This window comes from Trachypithecus francoisi, unplaced genomic scaffold (assembly GCF_009764315.1).
Source record: "Trachypithecus francoisi isolate TF-2019V2 unplaced genomic scaffold, Tfra_2.0 Lachesis_group9, whole genome shotgun sequence".
Classification (NCBI taxonomy): Eukaryota; Metazoa; Chordata; class Mammalia; order Primates; family Cercopithecidae; genus Trachypithecus; species Trachypithecus francoisi.
This window is the reverse complement of record NW_022681474.1, coordinates 55214379-55234230: the sequence shown is the minus strand read 5'-3', so window position 1 is coordinate 55234230 and position 19852 is coordinate 55214379. Positions and strand designations below refer to the sequence as shown.

General features: G+C 45.0%; 1 protein-coding gene across 1 annotated transcript; it reads left to right on the top strand.

Annotated features, from left to right (window-relative positions):
* Positions 1–5225: 5225 nt before the first annotated feature.
* On the top strand, positions 5226–17772 carry MSMB (microseminoprotein beta). Its single transcript, XM_033208559.1, has 4 exons — positions 5226–5335; positions 11231–11336; positions 12253–12358; positions 17536–17772. Exons 1-4 carry the CDS (start codon positions 5333–5335, stop codon positions 17663–17665), a joined length of 345 nt encoding a protein of 114 aa, XP_033064450.1. The 5' UTR covers positions 5226–5332; the 3' UTR covers positions 17666–17772.
* The last annotated feature ends 2080 nt before the right edge of the window (positions 17773–19852 follow it).

Here is a 19852-nt window from a genome sequence, read left to right as displayed (position 1 = left end):
GATTATGAAGAAATGAATCCACGGGTGGGGGCAGAGTCCATCTTTCTGGTTTCTGCAGAGTGAAAACTCTCATAATGCCTGTCCTAGACTGAGCCCCTCAGTCCAGAAGCTGGTCCACCTCTGGACTTAACACTTGAGCTGAAAACATCTTTTCTTGCCCATGCTCATTTTAGTTCAGTTTCCAACAGAACAGAATCCTGACGAATACAGAAACGGGTCCTGCCACAGGGTATTACAAAGATCGGGCTCTACAAAGTAAAACTGCCAGGGTGTAAGTGGACCCTCAGGGAGGTTGGCTTTTGCCAGGCTGGGAATTGGGCAGTACTCGCACACTGAACACTTTTCCATCTGTCCCTTCATGCCTGCTTGTCACGGGGAGGCTGGCTTTTATGGAGGGGGTCCCTGAGAAGGAATGGGGCCAACGGGGAGGGGAATGGGATCCACATTGCGTGTTTGGGGTAAGGAAGACACCCAGAGGGAAAGTGGAACGAACAGGAGCCGGTGGAGGGCAATGTGCAGGGTGGGGGTGGGGGTGCAGTTTCACCTGTGGTCTCTGTGAGATACGAAGTAAGATTATGTTCTGGGTATGAAGTAGGCAGTTGGGTGAGAGGTTTAAGAGAAGAGATCATGGTTTGGAAAGGCTCTAGAGCAGGATGGGAGAGGGAGTGGATGGGAGACAAGTCATCGGCTTGAAGACTGGTGAGGGGAACCCCCACCAATCCTGGTGTTAAATCAAGTTTAGCCTAAAGCCTTCTCCTCACATATTTTAAATTCACCCTAAAGTTTTATCTGTACATGGTGAACTGTAAGCTAACTAGACATAAATAGGCTGTCACCTACTTTCGTACCAAGTAGCTGAGTCTCAGTCAATCACAGCAGCCAGACTTCAACCACTCACAGGCAGCCAGCTGTTCAAAGTGGGCTCAAATAAGACAATCACCACGCCGTCACCAAGCCATCTGTTTCTGTACCTCACTTCCACTTTCTGTACATCATTTTCCTTTTTCTGTCCATAAATCTTCAACTATGAGACAGCGCGGGAGTATCTCTGAACCTATTTTTTCCTGGGGGCTGCCTGATTCACACAAAGGGTTCTTTGCACAATCAAACTCTGTTAAATTTAATTTGTCTAACGTTCTTTTAACACTGGGAATGATGGCGGGGCACGGTAGCCCATGCCTGTAATCTCAGCACTTTGGGAGGCCAAGGCAGGCAGATCACTTGAGGTCAGGAGTTCGAAACCAACCTGGGCAATGGTGAAACCCCATCTCTACTAAAAATGCAAAAATAGCCAGGCATGGTGGTGCATGCCTGTAGCCCCAGCTACTGGGGAGGCTGAAGCACAAGAATCACTTGTGCCCCGGAGGCAGAGGTTGCAGTGAGCTGAGATGGCACCACTGTGCTCCATCTGGGCTACAGAGCAAGACCCTGTCTCAGAAAAACAAAACAAAACAAAAAAGCCCGGGAATGAATGGCAGCCCCTGCGACAGCATCAGCCCAAGGGCTGTGTGACTCCATGGATCTTGAGGTGTTCTCTGGGGCTTGTAGGGCTGACCCACAGGTGGGGATAGTGTGGCTGTAGTCAGAGTTAAAGTTTAAAATCTCTACATGTCAAAACATATCATTTGAGAGATAAAAATGTAAGTGAAAATTTCTGATTCCTTAGTTTTAACTCCAGAATGGATGTGCTGACCATGAAAAAAATCAGGGAAATATTTAACACATGTGACACTTGAAGATTAATATTTTTAATATATTAGGAGCTTTAACTAATCCAGGAGAAAAATATAAACACCCCAAACAGAAAAATAGCTAAAGGACATGAGTGAACAGGGTATTCACAAAAGAAGAAAAACAACTGGTCAATACATATACAGAAAAAGGTCTAGGCTGGGCGCAATAGCTCACGCCTGTAATCCCAGCACTTTGGGAGGCTGAGGCGGGCGGATCACGAGGTCAGAAGATCGAGACCATCCTGGCTAACACAGTGAAACCTCATCTCTACTAAAAATACAAAAAATTAGCCGGGCATGGTGGTGGGCGCCTGTAGTCCCAGCTACTCGGGAGTCTGAGGCAGGAGAATGGCATGAACCCGGGAGGCGGATCTTGCACTGAGCCGAAATTGAGCCACTGCACTCCAGCCTGGGAGACAGAGTGAGACTCTGTCTCAAAAAAGAAAAAAAAAAAGTATAATCTTGCCAATTAGCAAAGAAAAATAATTTAAGACAAAATATTTCAAACCTATCAGAGTAATAGGTGATAATCTAAGAGAATTATAATTTTCTTTTACCCAGAAATTCTACCTCTATTAATTTCTTTTTTTTTTTTTTTTTTTTTTTTGAGATGGAGTTTCACTCTTGTTGCCCAGGCTGGAGTGCAATGGCGTGATCTCGGCCTATAGCAACCTTCGTCTCCCAGGTTCAGGTGATTCTCCTGCCTCAGCCTCCCAAGTAGCTGGGATTACAGGCGTGAGCCACCTTGCCTGGCCTCTATGCATTTATCTTAAAGAAATTAGTGTAAGTGTGAGAAATTTTCATCTGAAGGACCTGGATTTCAACAGTATTTCTAATTATAGAAAAAAAAAGTCAGAAACAACCTGAGTGTTCAACAAGAGGAACCTGACCAAATAAATGATGGCCCAAATCATTCCATGGAATAAAATGTGGCCATTAAAATAATAATCAGCCTGGGCATGGTGGTTTATGCCTGTAATCGCAACACTTTGGGAGGCAGGAGGATCACTTGAGCCCAGGAGTTCAAGGCCAGGCTGGGCAGCATAGCAAGACCCTGTCTCTACAAAAAATCTAAAAATTAGCTGGGTGTGGTGGCACACACCCATAGTCCCACCTACTTAGGATCACTTGAGTCTAGGAATTGGAGGTAACAATGAGCTATCATGGTGCCACTGCACTCCAGCCTGGGCAGCAGAGCAAGACTGTCTTTTAAAAAAATTAAAATAAATAAAAAGAAAAATAAATAATTAAAAGAAAAATAAGCCGGTTCCATCTCTAAGGATGACAGTTGAGGTAGGATCAACACTGAAAACTAATCAAGCAGGTTTGGACAGAGCTGGCTGTCACACACCCAGAGAGCGCTGCTCATTTCATTTGCCTTCTTCCACACCTGCTCTGAGCATCCCTTTCTCAACCCCTGGGGTTGGAGTAGATGAGCTCATTTCAGCAGCAGTGTGGGTTGGTCTTGCCAGGATACTTTTTACTTGGGAATACCTGAGATAACCCAGGTGAAATCCTGTTCTGGGCAGCTGCTCTGTGCCAGGCACCCTGCCGGTCACTGGAAGGGACACTGACAGCAATAGGTCACAGTCACCATCTTGGTCACAAAGTTCTTAATTGCAAACAGTAGAACTTGCTCTATGTCATTTGAGGTGGAAAGAGATTTATTAGATAATTCAAGCCTCTACTAAAGGCCAGAGACACAGGCTTTCTTGGCATAAGGTCAGGTAGAGCACTGAAACCACACTGCTCCAGCAAGACCACCTTGCTACCAGTCACAGTCATGGCCCCCGTGCATTGACACTGCACACTGGACTCCAGAAACCCTTGCCCTAAGAGCCAGAACCCTCCACACCACCATTCCTAGGGAGATTCTGTGTGATGCCAGTGTCCTTGAACCCTCTCTGAAGAGGACTTGTTGAGATAAGAGTGTTTTGGAGCCAAGGTTAGCGCCTGTGCCCTGGAGGCAAGGAGGTGAGGGCAGCAAGTCCTAGTTGCTCTCAATGTGAGGCAGAACTTTCCACTTCACACTACAGGAAGTTCTTCAGACTTCGAGTTTTAAAAGTAACCAAGGGGCTACAGTGCATGATGAATGTGCCCCAGTTTCCTGGAATTTAGTCAATGAACACTTAATTTATGCAGGTGAAGGCAGAAGTGTGTGGCACGCTTGGTGAGTGAGGAGGCAGCCAGGCAGCACTACAGCTCTTCTAGGGAGCAGGAGAGTGACCCCAAGCTGTGTTAGGGGTGGTGAGGCTGATTTTAGGGAGGGTAGAGGATGGTGCTGGAAAGGGCCACTGTGACCAGCTCAGAAGAGCCTCAAGGACCCTCTGGTCAGGAGCGTGAACTCTCATCTGTGGGCAGAGGGATCTCGGTGTTAAATTTTAGGAACTGTAGCAAGCTGTGGCAAGGTGTGAGGGGACTTCTTGTGATAAAATTGTCTTATGAACTCAATTGTATCCCCCCAAAATTCATTGGTTTAAGCCCTAACCCCCAATATCCCAGAATGTGACTGCAATGGAGACACGGCCTTTAAAGAGGTGGCTCAAGTAAAATGTAAGTTATAGTGGACCCTAATCCAATATGGCTAGTGTCCTTATAAGGAGAGGAAATTTGGACACAGAGAGAGACACCAGGGATGCATGCCATGTAAGAGGCAGCAAGAGCGTGGCCATCTGCAAATCAAGGAGAGAGGGCTCAGAGGAAAACAAGCTTTCCCCAGTGGCTTGACCTCACAGTTCTAGTTTCCAGAGCTGTGAGCAAATAAATTTATTTCGTCAAAGCCACCCAGTTGCAGTGTTTTGTTGTGGTGGCCAGAGCAAACAGATAAAGTAGTAAGTCCCTGCAGCACCCTAGGAGGTTCTGCTTGTTGCCATTCCCCAAAGACCATCCTGGCTATGACGAGGGCAGGCGTGGTTGTTTGGGAGGAGACCACTGTGGAACAAAGAGAAGGAAGGCTTGCTTGACGCAGCAGGGAGTAGACTACAGATTCAAGAAGGGCTCTAGAAAGGTCCTGCGATTGAACTTGTCAGGGTAACTCAAGCTGTATGTAGTTCTTGCTCTCCTGTGCCCTGCAGGATGGCTTGACCCATTTCTGTTCTCATGCCAGACCCTAAGGGCAGTGTCATCTGGGCCATAGACCCAGGCCTAATGGGTCTGGTGAACTGACTTGTGGGCTATTCTTATGCCTTCACAAAACCCACCTTCACCACCTGGCTGTTGTGACTGGCATCCCTGAGGCTCTGTTTCTTTGTGTGTAAAATCAAATAAGGACAAGTCATGTGCTAGCAATCCACCAGTATAGGGCGAAGGCTCAGCAAAGAGGAGTTCTCTCCTCCTCTGCTCTTTCAGGTCAGGAGCAAATGCAGATCGGGGTGGGGACAAGGTAAACACATAACTTGGGTGGAGATCTGATTGATTAATAACTCATAAATCATCTGAAACCATACTTTCCTTTTGCTAGTCAACCCTCTGTAAACACTCAATGTGTTCTCACCTTGTTATTCCCAATGATGTCGAAAGCGTAGTTGCCCTCTCCAGTATAAAAGTTGGATGCAACTTTTCCTGTATGTACCTGTCTATAAGGAGTCCTGCTTGTCACAATGGTAGGTAACTGGTTTTATATATAAAGGCTAGAAAAGCAAAAGAGAATATGTATTCCTTATTTTAATATGCTGTGATGTGTGCTTCTACCGCATAGCATTGAATGGTAAATGTGACCTAGTTAGGAATCTTCTGTTATTACCTGCAATTCAATGTGCAGAGTACGAGTGTCTGGGAGCTTGCGAAAATTGTAATGAGTTTAGCACTAGTTCTATTATCTAAGACATAAGTTGTTTCTCCTTCCAGTATTCTGGGGATCAATTAAATTTCATAGGTGTCTCTGATTCTTGGGTCCCATGTGAGTAATTTGAAATTAAAAATAGTTTCAGAGCTACATGACTGCATTGGTTTTGAGATGAGGGAACTGAACCTGGGGAGGGGAAGGAGCTGCCACTGGGGTCTCACCGCAAGCCTGTGAATGAGCTGAGATAGGAACCCAGGCATCCCTCTCTCGCTGCCAGGGGCTCCCAAACTTGGCTGGGCAGTGGAACTCCCGGGGGAATTTTGAAGAACACTGACACCCATCTTCCACCCTGACACTCTGATTTAATTGGGCTGCAGTGAGAACAGGGCATCAATTTTAAAAGCTGCCCAGGTGATTTTAATGCTTACTCAAGTTTGGGAATCATTTTCCTAGGCCCTTTTCACTATCGTGTGTTAAGGAAGAATCTTGGGTTTTGGGGGTTTTATTTGTTTGTTTATTTGTTTGTTTTTGAGACAGGATCTCACTCTGTCGTCCAGGCTGGAGTGCAGTGGTGTGGTCATGATTCACTGTAGCCTTGACCTTCCTGGGCTCAGGTGATCCTCCCATCTCAGCTTCCCAAGTAGCTGGGACCACAGGCGAGCGCCACCATGCCCAACTAATTTTTGTATTTTTTTAGAGACAAGATTTTGCTATGCTGCCCAGGCTGGTCTTGAAGTCCTGGGCTCATGCAATCTGCCCACCTCAGCCCCCCAAAGTGGTGGAATTACAGGTGTGAACCACTATGCCTGGCCAAGAAAGAATTTTGCTTCAAAATTTATAAAAACCCTTGCAAGCTTTTCTTTTGTCTTAAACTTGATCTTTCTTAAAACATTCTTTGCTAACTCCAGGGAATGAACTGGGCTGCTCTTGGGGCTGCAAGCGAGATGAGGCAAGAAGCAACCAGTCAAGTGGGAGGAGCCAAGGGAGGCCGGAGAGGGTCCTCAGTAGGAGACCCTGAGCCTCCTCTGGGCCACTCGGCAAGACAAACGAACTCTCAGAAACTGTCCTGAGACAGAACTGGGGATGGTAAAACAACAGTGGGGTGGGAGGTCCTCCCCATCTCCACTCGACTGGCTCCTCCAGCCCATCCTCCACGCAGCCTCACAGTGAATTTAGCAAGCTGTGGAGCTGGCAATACTGCTGCCTGCCTAAGATCCTGAGGACCCCCAACTCTTTATTAACTTAAATTTATTAATTTATTTATTATTATTTTTAGTGGAGATGAGTTTTTGCTATGTTGCCCAGGCTGGTCTCTAACTCCTGGGCCCAAGTGATCCTCCCACCTTGGCCTCCCAAAGTGCTGGGATTGCGGGTGTGAGACATTATGCCTGGCCAGACCTGCAACTCTTGATCATGGGATAAGACCTTTCCAGGAACAGTAATGTACCTAAAGAGACACAACTTCTAAGAGCACTGCCAGTCTGCTTGATCTAAGGCTAGCAGCACCATCTAGAAAACCCAAGCCCATTCTGGCATCGTGGTGTATCTCCTGTGCCTGCACACATCAGGAGCTCAGGATTACTAAATGCAGGAAAGGAAGACATGAAGGGAGGGAAGGCTGGTGGCAGAATAGAAGACAGGAATGAAAAGAAGCTTTAGAGCCTCTCTACTCAGGGGTGGGCCTCACACCAGCAGCGTGGGCATCACCTGGGAGTTTCTGTGTAAGTCTGAAGACCTACTGAAGCAGAATCTGCAGGTTATTTAACAAGCTCTCTGGTCAGGCACAGTGGCTCATGCCCATAATCCCAGCACTTTGGGAGGCTGAGGCGGGTGGATCATTTGAGGTCAGGAATTTGAGACCAGCCTGGCCAACATGATGAAACTCTGTCTCTACCACAAATACAAAAACTAGCCGGGCATGGTGGTACACTCCTGTAATCTCAGCTACTCAGGAGGCTAAGGCAGGAGAATCACTTGAACTCGGAAGGCAGAGGTTGCAGTGAGCCAAGATTGTGCCACTGCACTCTACTCTGGGCGACAGAACAAGATTCCATCTCAAAAACAAACAAAACAAAACAAAACAAAACAAAATAAACTCCCAGGAATGCACATTAAAGCAGCACTGGGTTGGTCATTGTACCTGGGTTCTCACCTGGGAGACTAGGTAAAGATACTGAGGCACTGACCCTGAGATTGTGGGTTTCCTATGAGCTCCCTGGGTAACTCTAATGCTTACCCAAGTGGGAGAACCCCTCTTTTTACAGGGGAGGAAAACTGAATTTCAGAGAGAGAGAGAGAGAGAGAGAGAGAGAGAGAGTCAGTGTTAGGCTATTTCTGAGATACTGTCAAGTGGGTAATCTCAAAATTAAATAATTTGCTCTCTGCTGTCACCATGTTTGGACTCTCCCCTGGTGGTTCAATCTCGTGCCTCTGCTCTAGAGCTGCAGGAGACTTGGGGATTTTGCACATGTCACTTGTCCTGGGATGCAGCCCTGCTTGTCCCTGTTGACTCTCCTGCTTTGTGACTCAGTGAAACAAGATCCACAAGATTCCAGTGATCCCCAGTCCCCCAAGAGCCCTCTTTCTGCATGAAAGGAGTAAAAATGCTGTCAACAAGGCTGGCTTTTTGGGGGAAAAAAGTTTAGGTTTCCACCCTGATTTCGAGCTGAAGGTTACTCAAAAGAAGAATGAAACAGAACAAGTGCCTCTCCAAGTCCTGGCTTGAGCTGAATGTATCAAGCGTTGTGTTGTTTTTAAAGAATTTCTTTCTTTCTTTCTGGCTCTAAAACTCATACATTTTATTGTAGAAAATTTAGAAAATAAGAGGAAAAGTCCAAAGAAGAAAATTGTCTTAATCCTCCTATCCAAAAATGACTTGTTATTTGATACAAAACCCTCAGTGTGTTCTGAGCATCTCTCTCCGCATCACGGGAATCACGTTTTCATAGCCTGCTTCATTTCATGTCGTGACGTGTGGTCATCATTTGCTCATGTGACTTCACCTTCTACCCTGCTGGCTCGCCAGGTGTTCTTCTGAGTCACTGTTCTCCACCAGCTCTGTTCTTGGGCATTTTGTTTCTTTCCATTTTTCCACTGCAGTGAGCATCCTTGTGGAGGAGTCTGTCTCTGTGTCTGTGCCATTTTTAGGATCACATCTTGGAGATGAAAAGGTGAAACCAAATGTTGTAAATGGTTTTAAGAATGTAGATATATAGTAGCAAATTGTTCTCCATAATAATTGTTCAAAGTAAGTCATTCTTGTGCATATCACCTCCCATAGATGTCTCTATTTCCCTCTGGGCATTATAAATTAAAAGATTATTCTCACCATCCCATTATGTTTGTATTTCATCTACATATTTACATTTCTTTTGTTATCAGTAAGTTGAACTTTTTCATGTGTTTATTCATCATTTCTGTGTGTGTGTGTGTGTGTGTGTGAAATGCCACTTTATTTCTCTTGCCATTTTTCTGTTTAAGATGTTTTTCTTCCCCCATTGGTATGTAATGATATTGTTCTGAAAATTTGATATCTTTCTAATTTCAGTTATGTTCTTATGACATTTATATTCTCAAATCTATTTTTTTATGCTTAGAATAAGTATTTATGTATATATGCTGTGATTATTTTATGATCTCATTGTAAAAACTTAACCCTTGAATCCTTTTAGAATTCATTTCACTAATGGGGACTCAAGTAGGAAATTAACTTTGTTTCTTTCCCAAATAGTTCGCCACTTGTTCTAATACCATTTATTGAATAATCGCTCTCCACAGAACTCAAATAACATGTTTATTTTATAATAAACTTCTACATATATTTATACGTTCTGGGTTTTCTTTTTTTCTTTTTTATCTTATCCAACTACCTTTGGAACTTTCTAGGTTTTCTATTTTTATCCCTGTGTTTGCCTTTTTTTTTTTTTTTAAAGACAGGGTTTCGCTCTGTTGCCCAGGCTGGAATGCAGTAGTGCTATCATGGCTCACTGCAGCCTCAACCTTCCTGGGTTCAAGCGATTCTCCACCTCAGCCTCCCAAGTAGCAGAGACTATAGGGGCACACCACCACGCCCACCTAATTTTTGTATTTTTTGTAGAGATGGGGTTTCACCATGTTGCCCAAGCTGGTCTTGAACTCCTGAGCTCAGGCAATCTGCTTGCCTTAGCTTCCCAAATTGCTGAGATTAGGAGTGAGCCACTGTGCCCTGCCTATCTTTCTATTCTTATATGAGTAACATACTACTTCAAGTAACATCATTTCATAATAAATTTCAGGAATCTTGCAGAATAAATGCCTTCATTCCCATTGTCAAAAGACAAAATTACAACACATTTAGTTTAAAGATCTTAATTGACTTTTTTTTTTTTTTTTTGAGAAGGAGTCTCACTGTCTCTCCCAAGCTGGAGTGCAATGGCACAATCTTGGCTCACTGCAACCTCCGCCTCCCAGGCTTAAGCGATTCTTCCGCCTCAGCCTTCAGAGTACCTGGGATTACAGGCGCGTGCCACCATGCCCAGCTAATTTTTCAGTATTTTAGTAGAGAATGGGTTTCCTCATGTTGCCCAGGGTGGTTTCAAACTCCTGAGCTCAGGCAGTCCACCCGCCTCAGCCTCCCAAAGTGCTAGGATTACAGGGATGAGCCACCATGCCTGGCCCTTAATTAACTTTTACTTGTAAGTCTATAATCAGGCAATACCTCATTCCATAAAATAGATTGAGTGTTCTGCAGAGCTGACCAGAGAAGTTTGGCTTTATAGACAGAAAGAGCCAGAAAAAGCAGAAACAGAGAACAAAAAGTAAATTGGTCTTTTCAGAGTGACTTTGCTTATAAGTTAAAGCAGAGGGGACTTTCTCATCATGTCAGCTAAAACTGGCCTGTTGGGCATTTGGCTATTACTTCTCACTCTCTCCTAATTTCTTAGAAGGTTGGATAAGCAACTTAATTTTGGCTTAGTGACAGAGAACTTCAGCAAGGGCGACTGCATTTTGATTTGGTCTGTTGGGCCTAGTGCAGGAGCTCAGTCCAAACACCAATGGCCTCCTATACATTTTATTTAACACCATCTTCCCTTTCAAAAGTTCCCAGAAATTACCGTGTTAAGGTTTGTTTGTTTATTTAGCTCATCTCAAAAAGATGGCAAAGTCAACTAGATACTTTTCCTTGTTCTAAATTTCAGTATAGATTAACTGGTTTGTTCGTGGAGTCATAAAAGATGCCATTATGACCTAGGAAATGAAGTTCTTAGCCTCACAGTCTGTGTTTATAGCCTGGCCCCAATTTTTTCATCATATCTCCAACTAATCCAGTTAACTACAATAAGCCTTCAACTATATATTTGTGTTGCTTCTCTTCTATATCTTTGTTAATGTTTCATTCTTCTCATGAAACTCCTCATTCTGTCCTTTAAGTCTTACATATGCTGCAAAGAAGCTAAAAATTGCCTTATTTGTAAGGGTTTCCTGAACTTCCTCTGCAATGAAACAGCACACTTATCGTTGTTGCCCCATGCCTGTTGACTCCTGTTTGCCTCTTTCTGTAGTTCATGCTAGTGACTTGTGCAGGTCTTGTTCCCTCGCTAGGTCATCCGAGGTTAGGAACTCCACCTCATAACCTCTCACCAGAAACCAGCTGAGGTCCTGGTACACAGCACTCAGTCAAGGATTATCCTCTGAATTAATTCATTCTCCACCCTGACTTTTCTTCACATTACAGAATGTTCTCCTGGGCGGCTTCGTGATCTTTGCCACCTTCGTGACTTTATGCAATGCATCATGCTATGTCATACCTAATGAGGGAGTTCCAGGAGATTCTACCAGGGGTAAATCTTGGCTTTTCAATGTTTATTATGCTATTGCAGCCTGGCAGATGGACCTGTCTGCAGACGAAAGCCTTTGTGTTTCCGTTTGTTTGTTTTTTGAGATAGTCATGCTCTGTCTCCCAGGCTGGAGTGCAGTGGCACCATTTTGGCTCACTGCAACTTCCTCCTCCTGGATTCCAGTGATTCTACCTCCTCAGCCTCCCAAGTAGCTGGGACTACAGGTGTGTGCCACCATGCCTGGCTAATTTTTGTATTTTTGGTAAAGACAGGGCTTTGCCACATTGGCCAGGCTGGTCTCGAACTCCTGACCCCAGGTCATCCACCTGCCTCGGCCTCCCAAAGTGTTGGGATTACAGGCGTGAGCCACTGTGCCTGGCCTCACTTGGGGAGCCTTCTAAGAACACAGTAGCCTGGGTCCTGCACCCAGAAATACTGATTTCATTGTTCTAGGGTAGAGCTGAGACATGGGTGGTTTTCAAGTACCCAAGCTGTTTCACATGTGGGTTGAAACATCCCAGGGTTGAAAACCACCAATGCAAAGCAAAGGGAAGTGTAGAAGTAAGAGACTTATCCAGAGATAATCCAGCAGGAAAAAATATGGTCCCAAGTACCCATAGGCTCACATGGCTACCTGATTCAAAAAAAGGGCCTTATATTTTTCTTGAAATATCTGTTCTGAAATAAAACTTAGAAGGATGTAAGCTTTCTGTAAGAAAACATTATCAGCAGCATGAACTGAACAGTACTGGAATTAGCCATGGGTGAATACAGGAGCACCATTCTTAGATACCTTTAAAATTATTGAGCTCCTCTCTCTCTGGGAGGGGTATAGATAGTAGGGGAAGGACTCAATGTCCTGATAGGCCTTGTTCTCATTGCATGACTGGCACTGATGATGTTGTGTGTATTGTTTTAGAATGCACGGATCTCGAAGGAAACAAACACCCGATAAACTCGAAGTGGCAGACTGACAACTGTGAGACATGCTCTTGCTACGAAACAGAAATTTTCTGTTGCACCCTGTAAGTCTCAAGCCAGTGCTGGCCAAGAGGGGGATATAGCTGTTCTCTGAGGAACAGCTACTCCCTCTTGCAAAATTCCAACCTTCAGGGGTTTAGTTTTTGTTTTAGTTTTTTCTAGACTTTATATAGAGTAGTTTTAGATTCACAGCAAAACCGAGCAGAGGTACAGAAATTTCCCATATGCCTCCCACCCTCACACATGCACGACCTCCCCATTATCAACATCGTCCACCACAGTGGTATATTTGTTATGATTGATGAACCTACATTACACATCATTATCACCTGAGTCCATAGTTTATGTTAGGGCTTACTCTTGGTGTTGTGGTATTGGGGGGTTAGCTTTCAGTCCTGTTTCTTTTTAAAAAATTGTGGGCCAGGCGCAGTGGCTCACACCTGTAATCCCAACACTTTGGGAGACCGAGGCAGGCGGATCACGAGGTCAGCAGATCAAGACAATTTTAAATGTATACTTGAGCAGCATTAAGTACATTCACACTGTTATGGCATCACTGCCATCCACCTCCAGAACTTGTTCATCTTCTGAAACTGAAGCTCTGTACCCATTAAGCAGTCACTCTCCATCCCCTGCTCCCCAGCCCCTGGCAACTACCATTTTACTTTCTGTCTCTATGATTTTGACTACTCTAGGTCCCTCATATAAGTGGGATCATACAGTAATTGCTTTTTTGAGACCGGCTCATTTCACTTAGCACAATATCCTCGTGGTTCATCTGTGTTGTAGCATGCGTCAACATTTCCTTCTTGGTGGTTCATCTGTGTTGTAGCATGCGTCAACATTTCCTTCTTGTTCAAGGCTGAATCATATTCTGTAATATGGAGAGACCACATTTTGCATCTCCATTCATCTGTTGATGAACACTTGGGTTGTTTTCCACCTCAGTCTGCTTTCTTTTCTGTTGTTTTTGAAACTTGATAAGTAGCTTTATTCCAGTCGGGCTCCTGAAGACAGGAAAGAATATCTAAATGGTCTGACACTATTCTAGAGATTGGCCCGGTCATCACTGCAGTCTGGGCCTTGTAGATTTGCAAAAACAGCAGTGGCTCTGAGCATAGGCAGAGGGATTAGATGTGAGGGGTAAAGGGAGGATCTGTAGTGTGCCTTGCACCATAAAACTTATGCTGTTTCACTGCTCAAGTTTAACTCACGTCAACCCAAAGGCTATGCAGATGTTTTCTGCTGGGTTGCTATGGACACCAGAAGTCTAGAACTTGAGCGGACAGAACACAGAGTACCCTCAGTGCGGTCCTAATTTACCTGTTTCCTCAGCAGCTATGTCCGTACCAGCTACCTAACTCCCAACCCCCCAAATCCATCTAACTTCTTCCTGTAGCCTTGGCTTGTAGTGTTTTGCAGGAACAGGAATGGATCTGATGGCAAAAGCATTGGTGTCAAGGGGCATTTCCCAAACTTGTCTAATCACAGACTCACCTGGGAAGCTTGATGAAATACAGATTCCTGGGCTCCATCCTAGAACTGATGATCAGAATCTCTAGGTGAGGGGCCAAGGAATCTGAATTTTAACAGGTGCCTCGAGAATCTTATGAGGACACCATGAGTAGAGAAGCAAGCACTTAACTTAGATCGGAACACCTGAGTCCTACCGAACCTGAAGTGCCTGGAGAGTTCCAGCCACATTTACTGAGGAGGCCCCATGCTAGGTGCCAATGCAACAGAGGAATATTGGACTGAGAGATGGCTGGCTGCTCAGAGCAGGCTCCTGGGCATCGCATTGGCCAGATCACTGGGTATTACAGCTGAGCCTTGATTTTGTGGCTCCAGGGATTTGTGATTGTCTTTATATCAAATGTTAATGTCACTCTGGTAGAGTGTGATTGTATCCCAGCCAGGTGAAGGACTGGTGACTGATCCCTCCCTCACAAAGGAGCGCAGGTCCCTGGCGGCTAAAGTGTCCATGTCACTCAGATTTGGCATCCCTGCCCTATTCTAAGATTCTCCACTGTAGGCTGGGATTCTCATGGGCCTGGTGTGGAAAAGAGCCAGGCTGCTCCTTGCAGTGAAGAGGGAAGAACCTCACTATTGGAGTCAGAGTAACTTGAGTCTGAATCTCCATTCCCTTGTATACTAGCTGTGTGACCCTGAGTAAGTTTCTGAATGTCTCTGAGCCTCTGTCTCCTCACAGTATAATCAGGTATAATCAAGTGGCTATAAGAATTAAATGAGATTCTGCTATATATTCTTTAACCCAACAAACACTTAAGGTCTTCTCTGTGCCAATTCTGTGTCATGTGAGCCTGGGACAGTAACTGACACCTGGTCAGTTTTCTTTTTTTTTTTTTTTTGTTGAGACGGAGTCTCGCTCTGTCGCCCGGGCTGGAGTGCAGTGGCCAGATCTCCGCTCACTGCAAGCTCTGCCTCCCAGGTTTACGCCATTCTCCTGCCTCAGCCTCCCGAGTAGCTGGGACTACAGGCGCCCGCCACCTCACCCGGCTGGTTTTTGTATTTTTAGTAGAGACGGGGTTTCACCGTGTTAGCCAGGATGGTCTCGATCTCCTGACCTCGTGATCCGCCCGTCTCGGCCTCCCAAAGTGCTGGGATTACAGGCTTGAGCCACCCGGCCCGGCCACCTGGTCAGTTTTCAAAGTGCCCTTTCCTTTTCTCCTGCCATGCTGCCTATTCCATTTGGCACACTGCTCCACAAAGGGGAAATGAATCAACGCCTTCTTCTCTGGAAATGCCTCACTCCCTACCAAGTTTGTTTTTCTCATGAACTTTTTTCTCCTCCATGGAAAAATACAAACTTTGATTAAGCTTTTTCTGGAAGAAGTTTTTGGACCCACTGCACCCTCTGTGGGATGCTGCCCAGATCTCAAGGTGCTCAGTGGCAGTGGAGCCTGAGGCTGGGGGCCCAGGCAGAGGCTCCAGGGCAGGGCATGGGAGATGTCCTGGGCTCCACGCTGCTTGGACCCAGGGCTAGCTCCCTGGCTTGGGTGAGGAAAAGGCAGTGGGAGACAAAAGGCCAAGGTCATCCAACCACTGATTCTGGATAGCTGAATATCCAATGTTGACAGTTTCTCTTCCCTCTCTCTCTCTGCAGTTTCATCTATAGAGCTAAGTCTGGTTTGCATCGAAATAAGCATCCAGTAATACGCCCTTTGCCTTACCAACTTGTACTTGCACACAGGCAGCAGAGATTCACCATTTCACTTCCTACCACGAACTAAAAGAATTGTATCTCTTCAAAAAGCACCACTTTATTTTTAACGTTTTTTTAAATTGTGGTAAAATATATACTACATAAAATGTCAGTGTAACCATTTTAAAACGTACAATTCAGTGGCATTAAGTACATTCAGAGTACTATGTACTTTTTAATGACTCCAACCTGAAACTCTATATCCATTAAACAATAACTCAGATTCCCCATCCCCCAAACCCATGGTAACCTCAAATCTACTTTCTATCTCTATGAATTTGCCTACTCTAGATATTTCATATAATTCACACGATGTTTGTCTTTCCGTGTCTGGCTTATTTCATTCAGCATGTTGTCAAGGTTCATTCATGTTGTAGCATGTATCAGTACTTCATTCTTGTTTCTGCCGGAATAATATTCCATGGCATGGCCATACCACATTTTGCTTATCCATTTATTTGTTGAACACTTGAGTTGCTTCTGCCTGTTGGCTAAAGTAAGAAATGTTGTTCTGAATATTAGCATACAATGTTTATCAATATACAAACATTGGCATATAATGTTTGAGTCCCTGCTTTCAATTCTTTTGGGACATATGCCCAGGAGTAGCTTTGTGGGTCATATGGTAATTTTTTGTTTAACTTATTGAGGAGCTGCCAAGCTGTTTTCCACAGCAGCTGCCCATTTTACATTCCTACCAGCCAGCAATCACCTTTAAATATGAAAGGTTTTAAATGACATTTCCCCCAATTTTCTAAGTAAAACATATGAATTATAGAACCATGGGGAAGTACAGGAGAAAAAAGAAGAAAAACGTACTCATAATCCTGACTACGTAAAGATAATAACTATTAATATTCTATATTATTTATTTATTTATTTGTATCAAAAAATTGACACAGGGTCTCACTATGTTGCCCAGGCTGGTCTCAAACTCCTGGGATCAAGCTGTCGTCTCACTTTAGCCCCCGAGTAGCTGGGATTACAGGCATGTGACACCATGCCTCAGCTTCTATCATCATTTCTTTATGTCTCTTTTCTACATTTTTTTTCTTTTACATAGTGGATATCAAATTTTATATCACAATTTTGTGGACTGATTTTTCCACTTAATATTCTAGCATTGGGCTGCGCATGGTGGCTCATGCCTCTAATCCCAGCACTTTGGGAGGCCAAGGCGGGTGGATCATTTGAGGTCAGGAGTTCGAGACCAGCCTGGCCAACAGGGTGAGACCCCCCCTCCCATCTCCACTAAAAATATAAAAATTAGCTGGGGGTTTGCGCGCTCCTGTAATCCCAGCTACTCAAGAGGCTGAGGCAGGAGAATCACTTAAACCTGGGAGACGGAGGTTGAAATGAGCTGAGATTGTGCCACTGCACTCCATCCTGGGTGACAGAGTGAAATTCGTCTCAAAAAATTAAAGTAATAATAATAATAATAAATATTCTAGCATTAGTATCATCTCATCTCATCTCATCTCATCAGAACTCTTCAAAATATTTGTATGAACTGCAGCTCAATTAGAGGTGGTCTCTGATTTTCATCAGCTTCTCCCTGGGCTCCATGACACTGGCCCGGAGTGACTCATTGCTCCGGTTGCTTGAGAGAGCTCCTTTGCCAACAGGCCTCCAAGTCAGGGCTGGGATTTGTTTCCTTTCCGCATTCTATCAACAATATGCTGGCCGCTTCCTGAACAGGGAGGGTGGGAGGAGCCAGCATGGAACAAGCTGCCACTTTCCAGAGTAGCTAGACTGGCCCCTGGGCCTGTCAGCACCTACTGCTGACCTTCTGTGCCTGCAGGATGGAATGTAGGGGTAGGCTGTGTGACTCTATGGTACAAAGTGGTCCAGGTTCCTGGAGGCCACACTCTGGGGCTGCCAGCCAAAGGGTGCCCTTAAGTTGGAGCATGGGTGACTTCCTGAACAGAGCTGGCACTGGGGAGGGGGTGCTGGGGGTCCTTTCTCTTCTAACAGGCCCCTGTTTTGTCTCAATGACAGTGTTTCTACACCTGTGGGTTATGACAAAAACAACTGCCAGAGAATCTTCAAGAAGGAGGACTGCAAGTATTTTGTGGTGGAGAAGAAGGACCCAAAAAAGACCTGTTCTGTCAGTCAATGGATAATCTAATGTGCTTCTAGTAGGCACAGGGCTCCCAGGCCAGGCGTCATTCTCCTCTGGTCTATGATTGTGTAGCCATGCCTATCAGTAAAAAGATTTTTGAGCAAACACTTGAATATGTGTGTACTTTTAATTTATAACTTGTGTATGCATTGATTTAATACACATTATAAAGAATATAAAACATTTTAAAAGAGAGACAAAAATACACATGAATGGCCAGGCACAGTGGCTCATGCGTATAATCCCAGCACTTTGGGAGGCCGAGGCAGATGGATCATTTGAGGTCAGGAGATCAAGACCAGCCTGGCCAACATAGTGAAACCCCATCTCCACTAAAAATACAAAATTAGCCGGGCATGCTGGCAGGCACCTATAGTCCCAGCTACTCGGGAGGCTGAGGCGGGAGAATCACTTGAACTTGGGAGGCGGCGGTTGCAGTGAGCCAAGATCACATCAGTGCACGCCAGCCTGGGCGACAGAGTGAGACTCCATCTCAAAACACAAGCAACCAACAAAAAAACCCAAACCCAAACAAAACAAAACAAAATAAATATGAATAAAAGTTCTATTTTTCCTAAGCTCTATAATAGGTCATTGTGCATCCCTTACTTGGGGGAACACTGCCACTCTTACTGTCTCTGATGTCTGCATTCTGCTGCCCGTGTCCTGCTGTCTGGCGAATGATGAAAAAAATGTATGTCTTCAAGCTGGAATTAGATCCCTTTACAGTGTTCCTGTTTATCCCTCCTTCCTCTTCATCAGGAAGTATCTTCTGTGATGTGTCCCCCACATTCCTCTGTGTTTGCTTGAGGTCAAAGCAGCTTAGAACAAGACAGCCTGAAGAAAGTGCCCCCAAGACCACATGCAGCCTGAGGGGAATTAAAGGCCAGAGGCTCTGCCTTGCAGATAGAGCGTGGCCTGGGTGCAAGGCCCCAGTATCAGTTATCTCTTGCTACACACAGACCACCCAAAACTTAGTGGCTTAAAACAATGACAACATCGATTCTCTTTTGATTGTTTCTGTGTTAGAAAACATCTGTTCACTCAACAGGTCTATACTGAGCACCTGGGTCAGGCAGTGCTCTGGACCTGGGGATACAGCAGTGAAGCAGGGAGATCTCAGGAGAGAACTCTGCTCTCCTGGGGCTTGGAGTCAGCTGTGTGTACGCGACAGATCAGAAATGAGCAAACAGTCATCTGTTGAACAATCAGTGGGCAACTGATAAAAAGCTTTATTTTCCCCTGTCCCCTATCTGTTCAAACATGCTATGTGGGCCAGTTGAGCAATCCAGACAGGTCCCTAAGCTTTCTTGGTCACCTTCGGATAGTTTAAAAAAGTGGTCTGAGTTACATTTTGAGTTATACAAAGTCTCATTCCAGGGGCTGCATCTGAATTGAGAGGCAATGGGGGACAGGAGAGTTAAGGGCTCCTTCTGCCTGAGGTCATGTTCTAGGCTGACTTTTCATGGGACTTTTGTGGGCCTCTCTCTCCACAGCTCTCCTTCCACTCACAGCCTATGGCTGTTATCTTAGCTTCTGCATCAGAATCTGTGTCTCCTGTTGTTTTCTAATGAGGTTGCCTTGCCCCTTGTAGGAGTCACTCTTGGGTGAGATCCATAAAACCCTGCTATGAACATCTCCTTTGCTGAGGAATGTGGGGAAGCTGTTGGCAAATCCACATGTATGGAGGACCTCTGTCAAAACTGATGCAGAAAGAAGTGCTATTTTAACATCTGGTCACAAGTAAATAATGTGGGTTATAATCTGGGCTGTAAACTGGACGTGGTGGCTTATGCTTGTAATCCTGGGTGAGGTGGGAGGATCGCTTGTGCCAAGGAGTTCGAGGCCAGTCTGGGTAACACAGCAAGACCCTGTCTCTACAGAAAAAAAATTTTAAACCAGGCATCATGGTGCACGTCAGTAATCCCAGCTACTCAGCAGGTTGAGGCAGGAGAATCGCTTGAACCCAGGAGGCAGAAGCTGCAGCGAGCCGAGATTGCACCACTACACTCCAGCCTGGGTGACAGAGTCAGACCCTGTCTCAAAGAAAAAAGAAAAGAAATAAAGAAGCTGGGTTCTGACGTTTATGTATTTACTCAATGTATTTTTTTCTTTTCTTTTCTTTTCTTTTTTTTTTTTGAGACCCAGTGTTGCTCTGTCTCCCAGACAGTGTAGTGGCGAGATCTCGGCTCA

Bases quoted from the DNA above. Each gene is read 5' to 3' on its own strand.
- MSMB (XM_033208559.1), top strand. The intron at 11,337-12,252 runs GTAAATCTTGGC...GTATTGTTTTAG, and splicing joins TCCAGGAGATTCTACCAGGG to AATGCACGGATCTCGAAGGA. The intron at 12,359-17,535 runs GTAAGTCTCAAG...TCTCAATGACAG, and splicing joins GAAATTTTCTGTTGCACCCT to TGTTTCTACACCTGTGGGTT.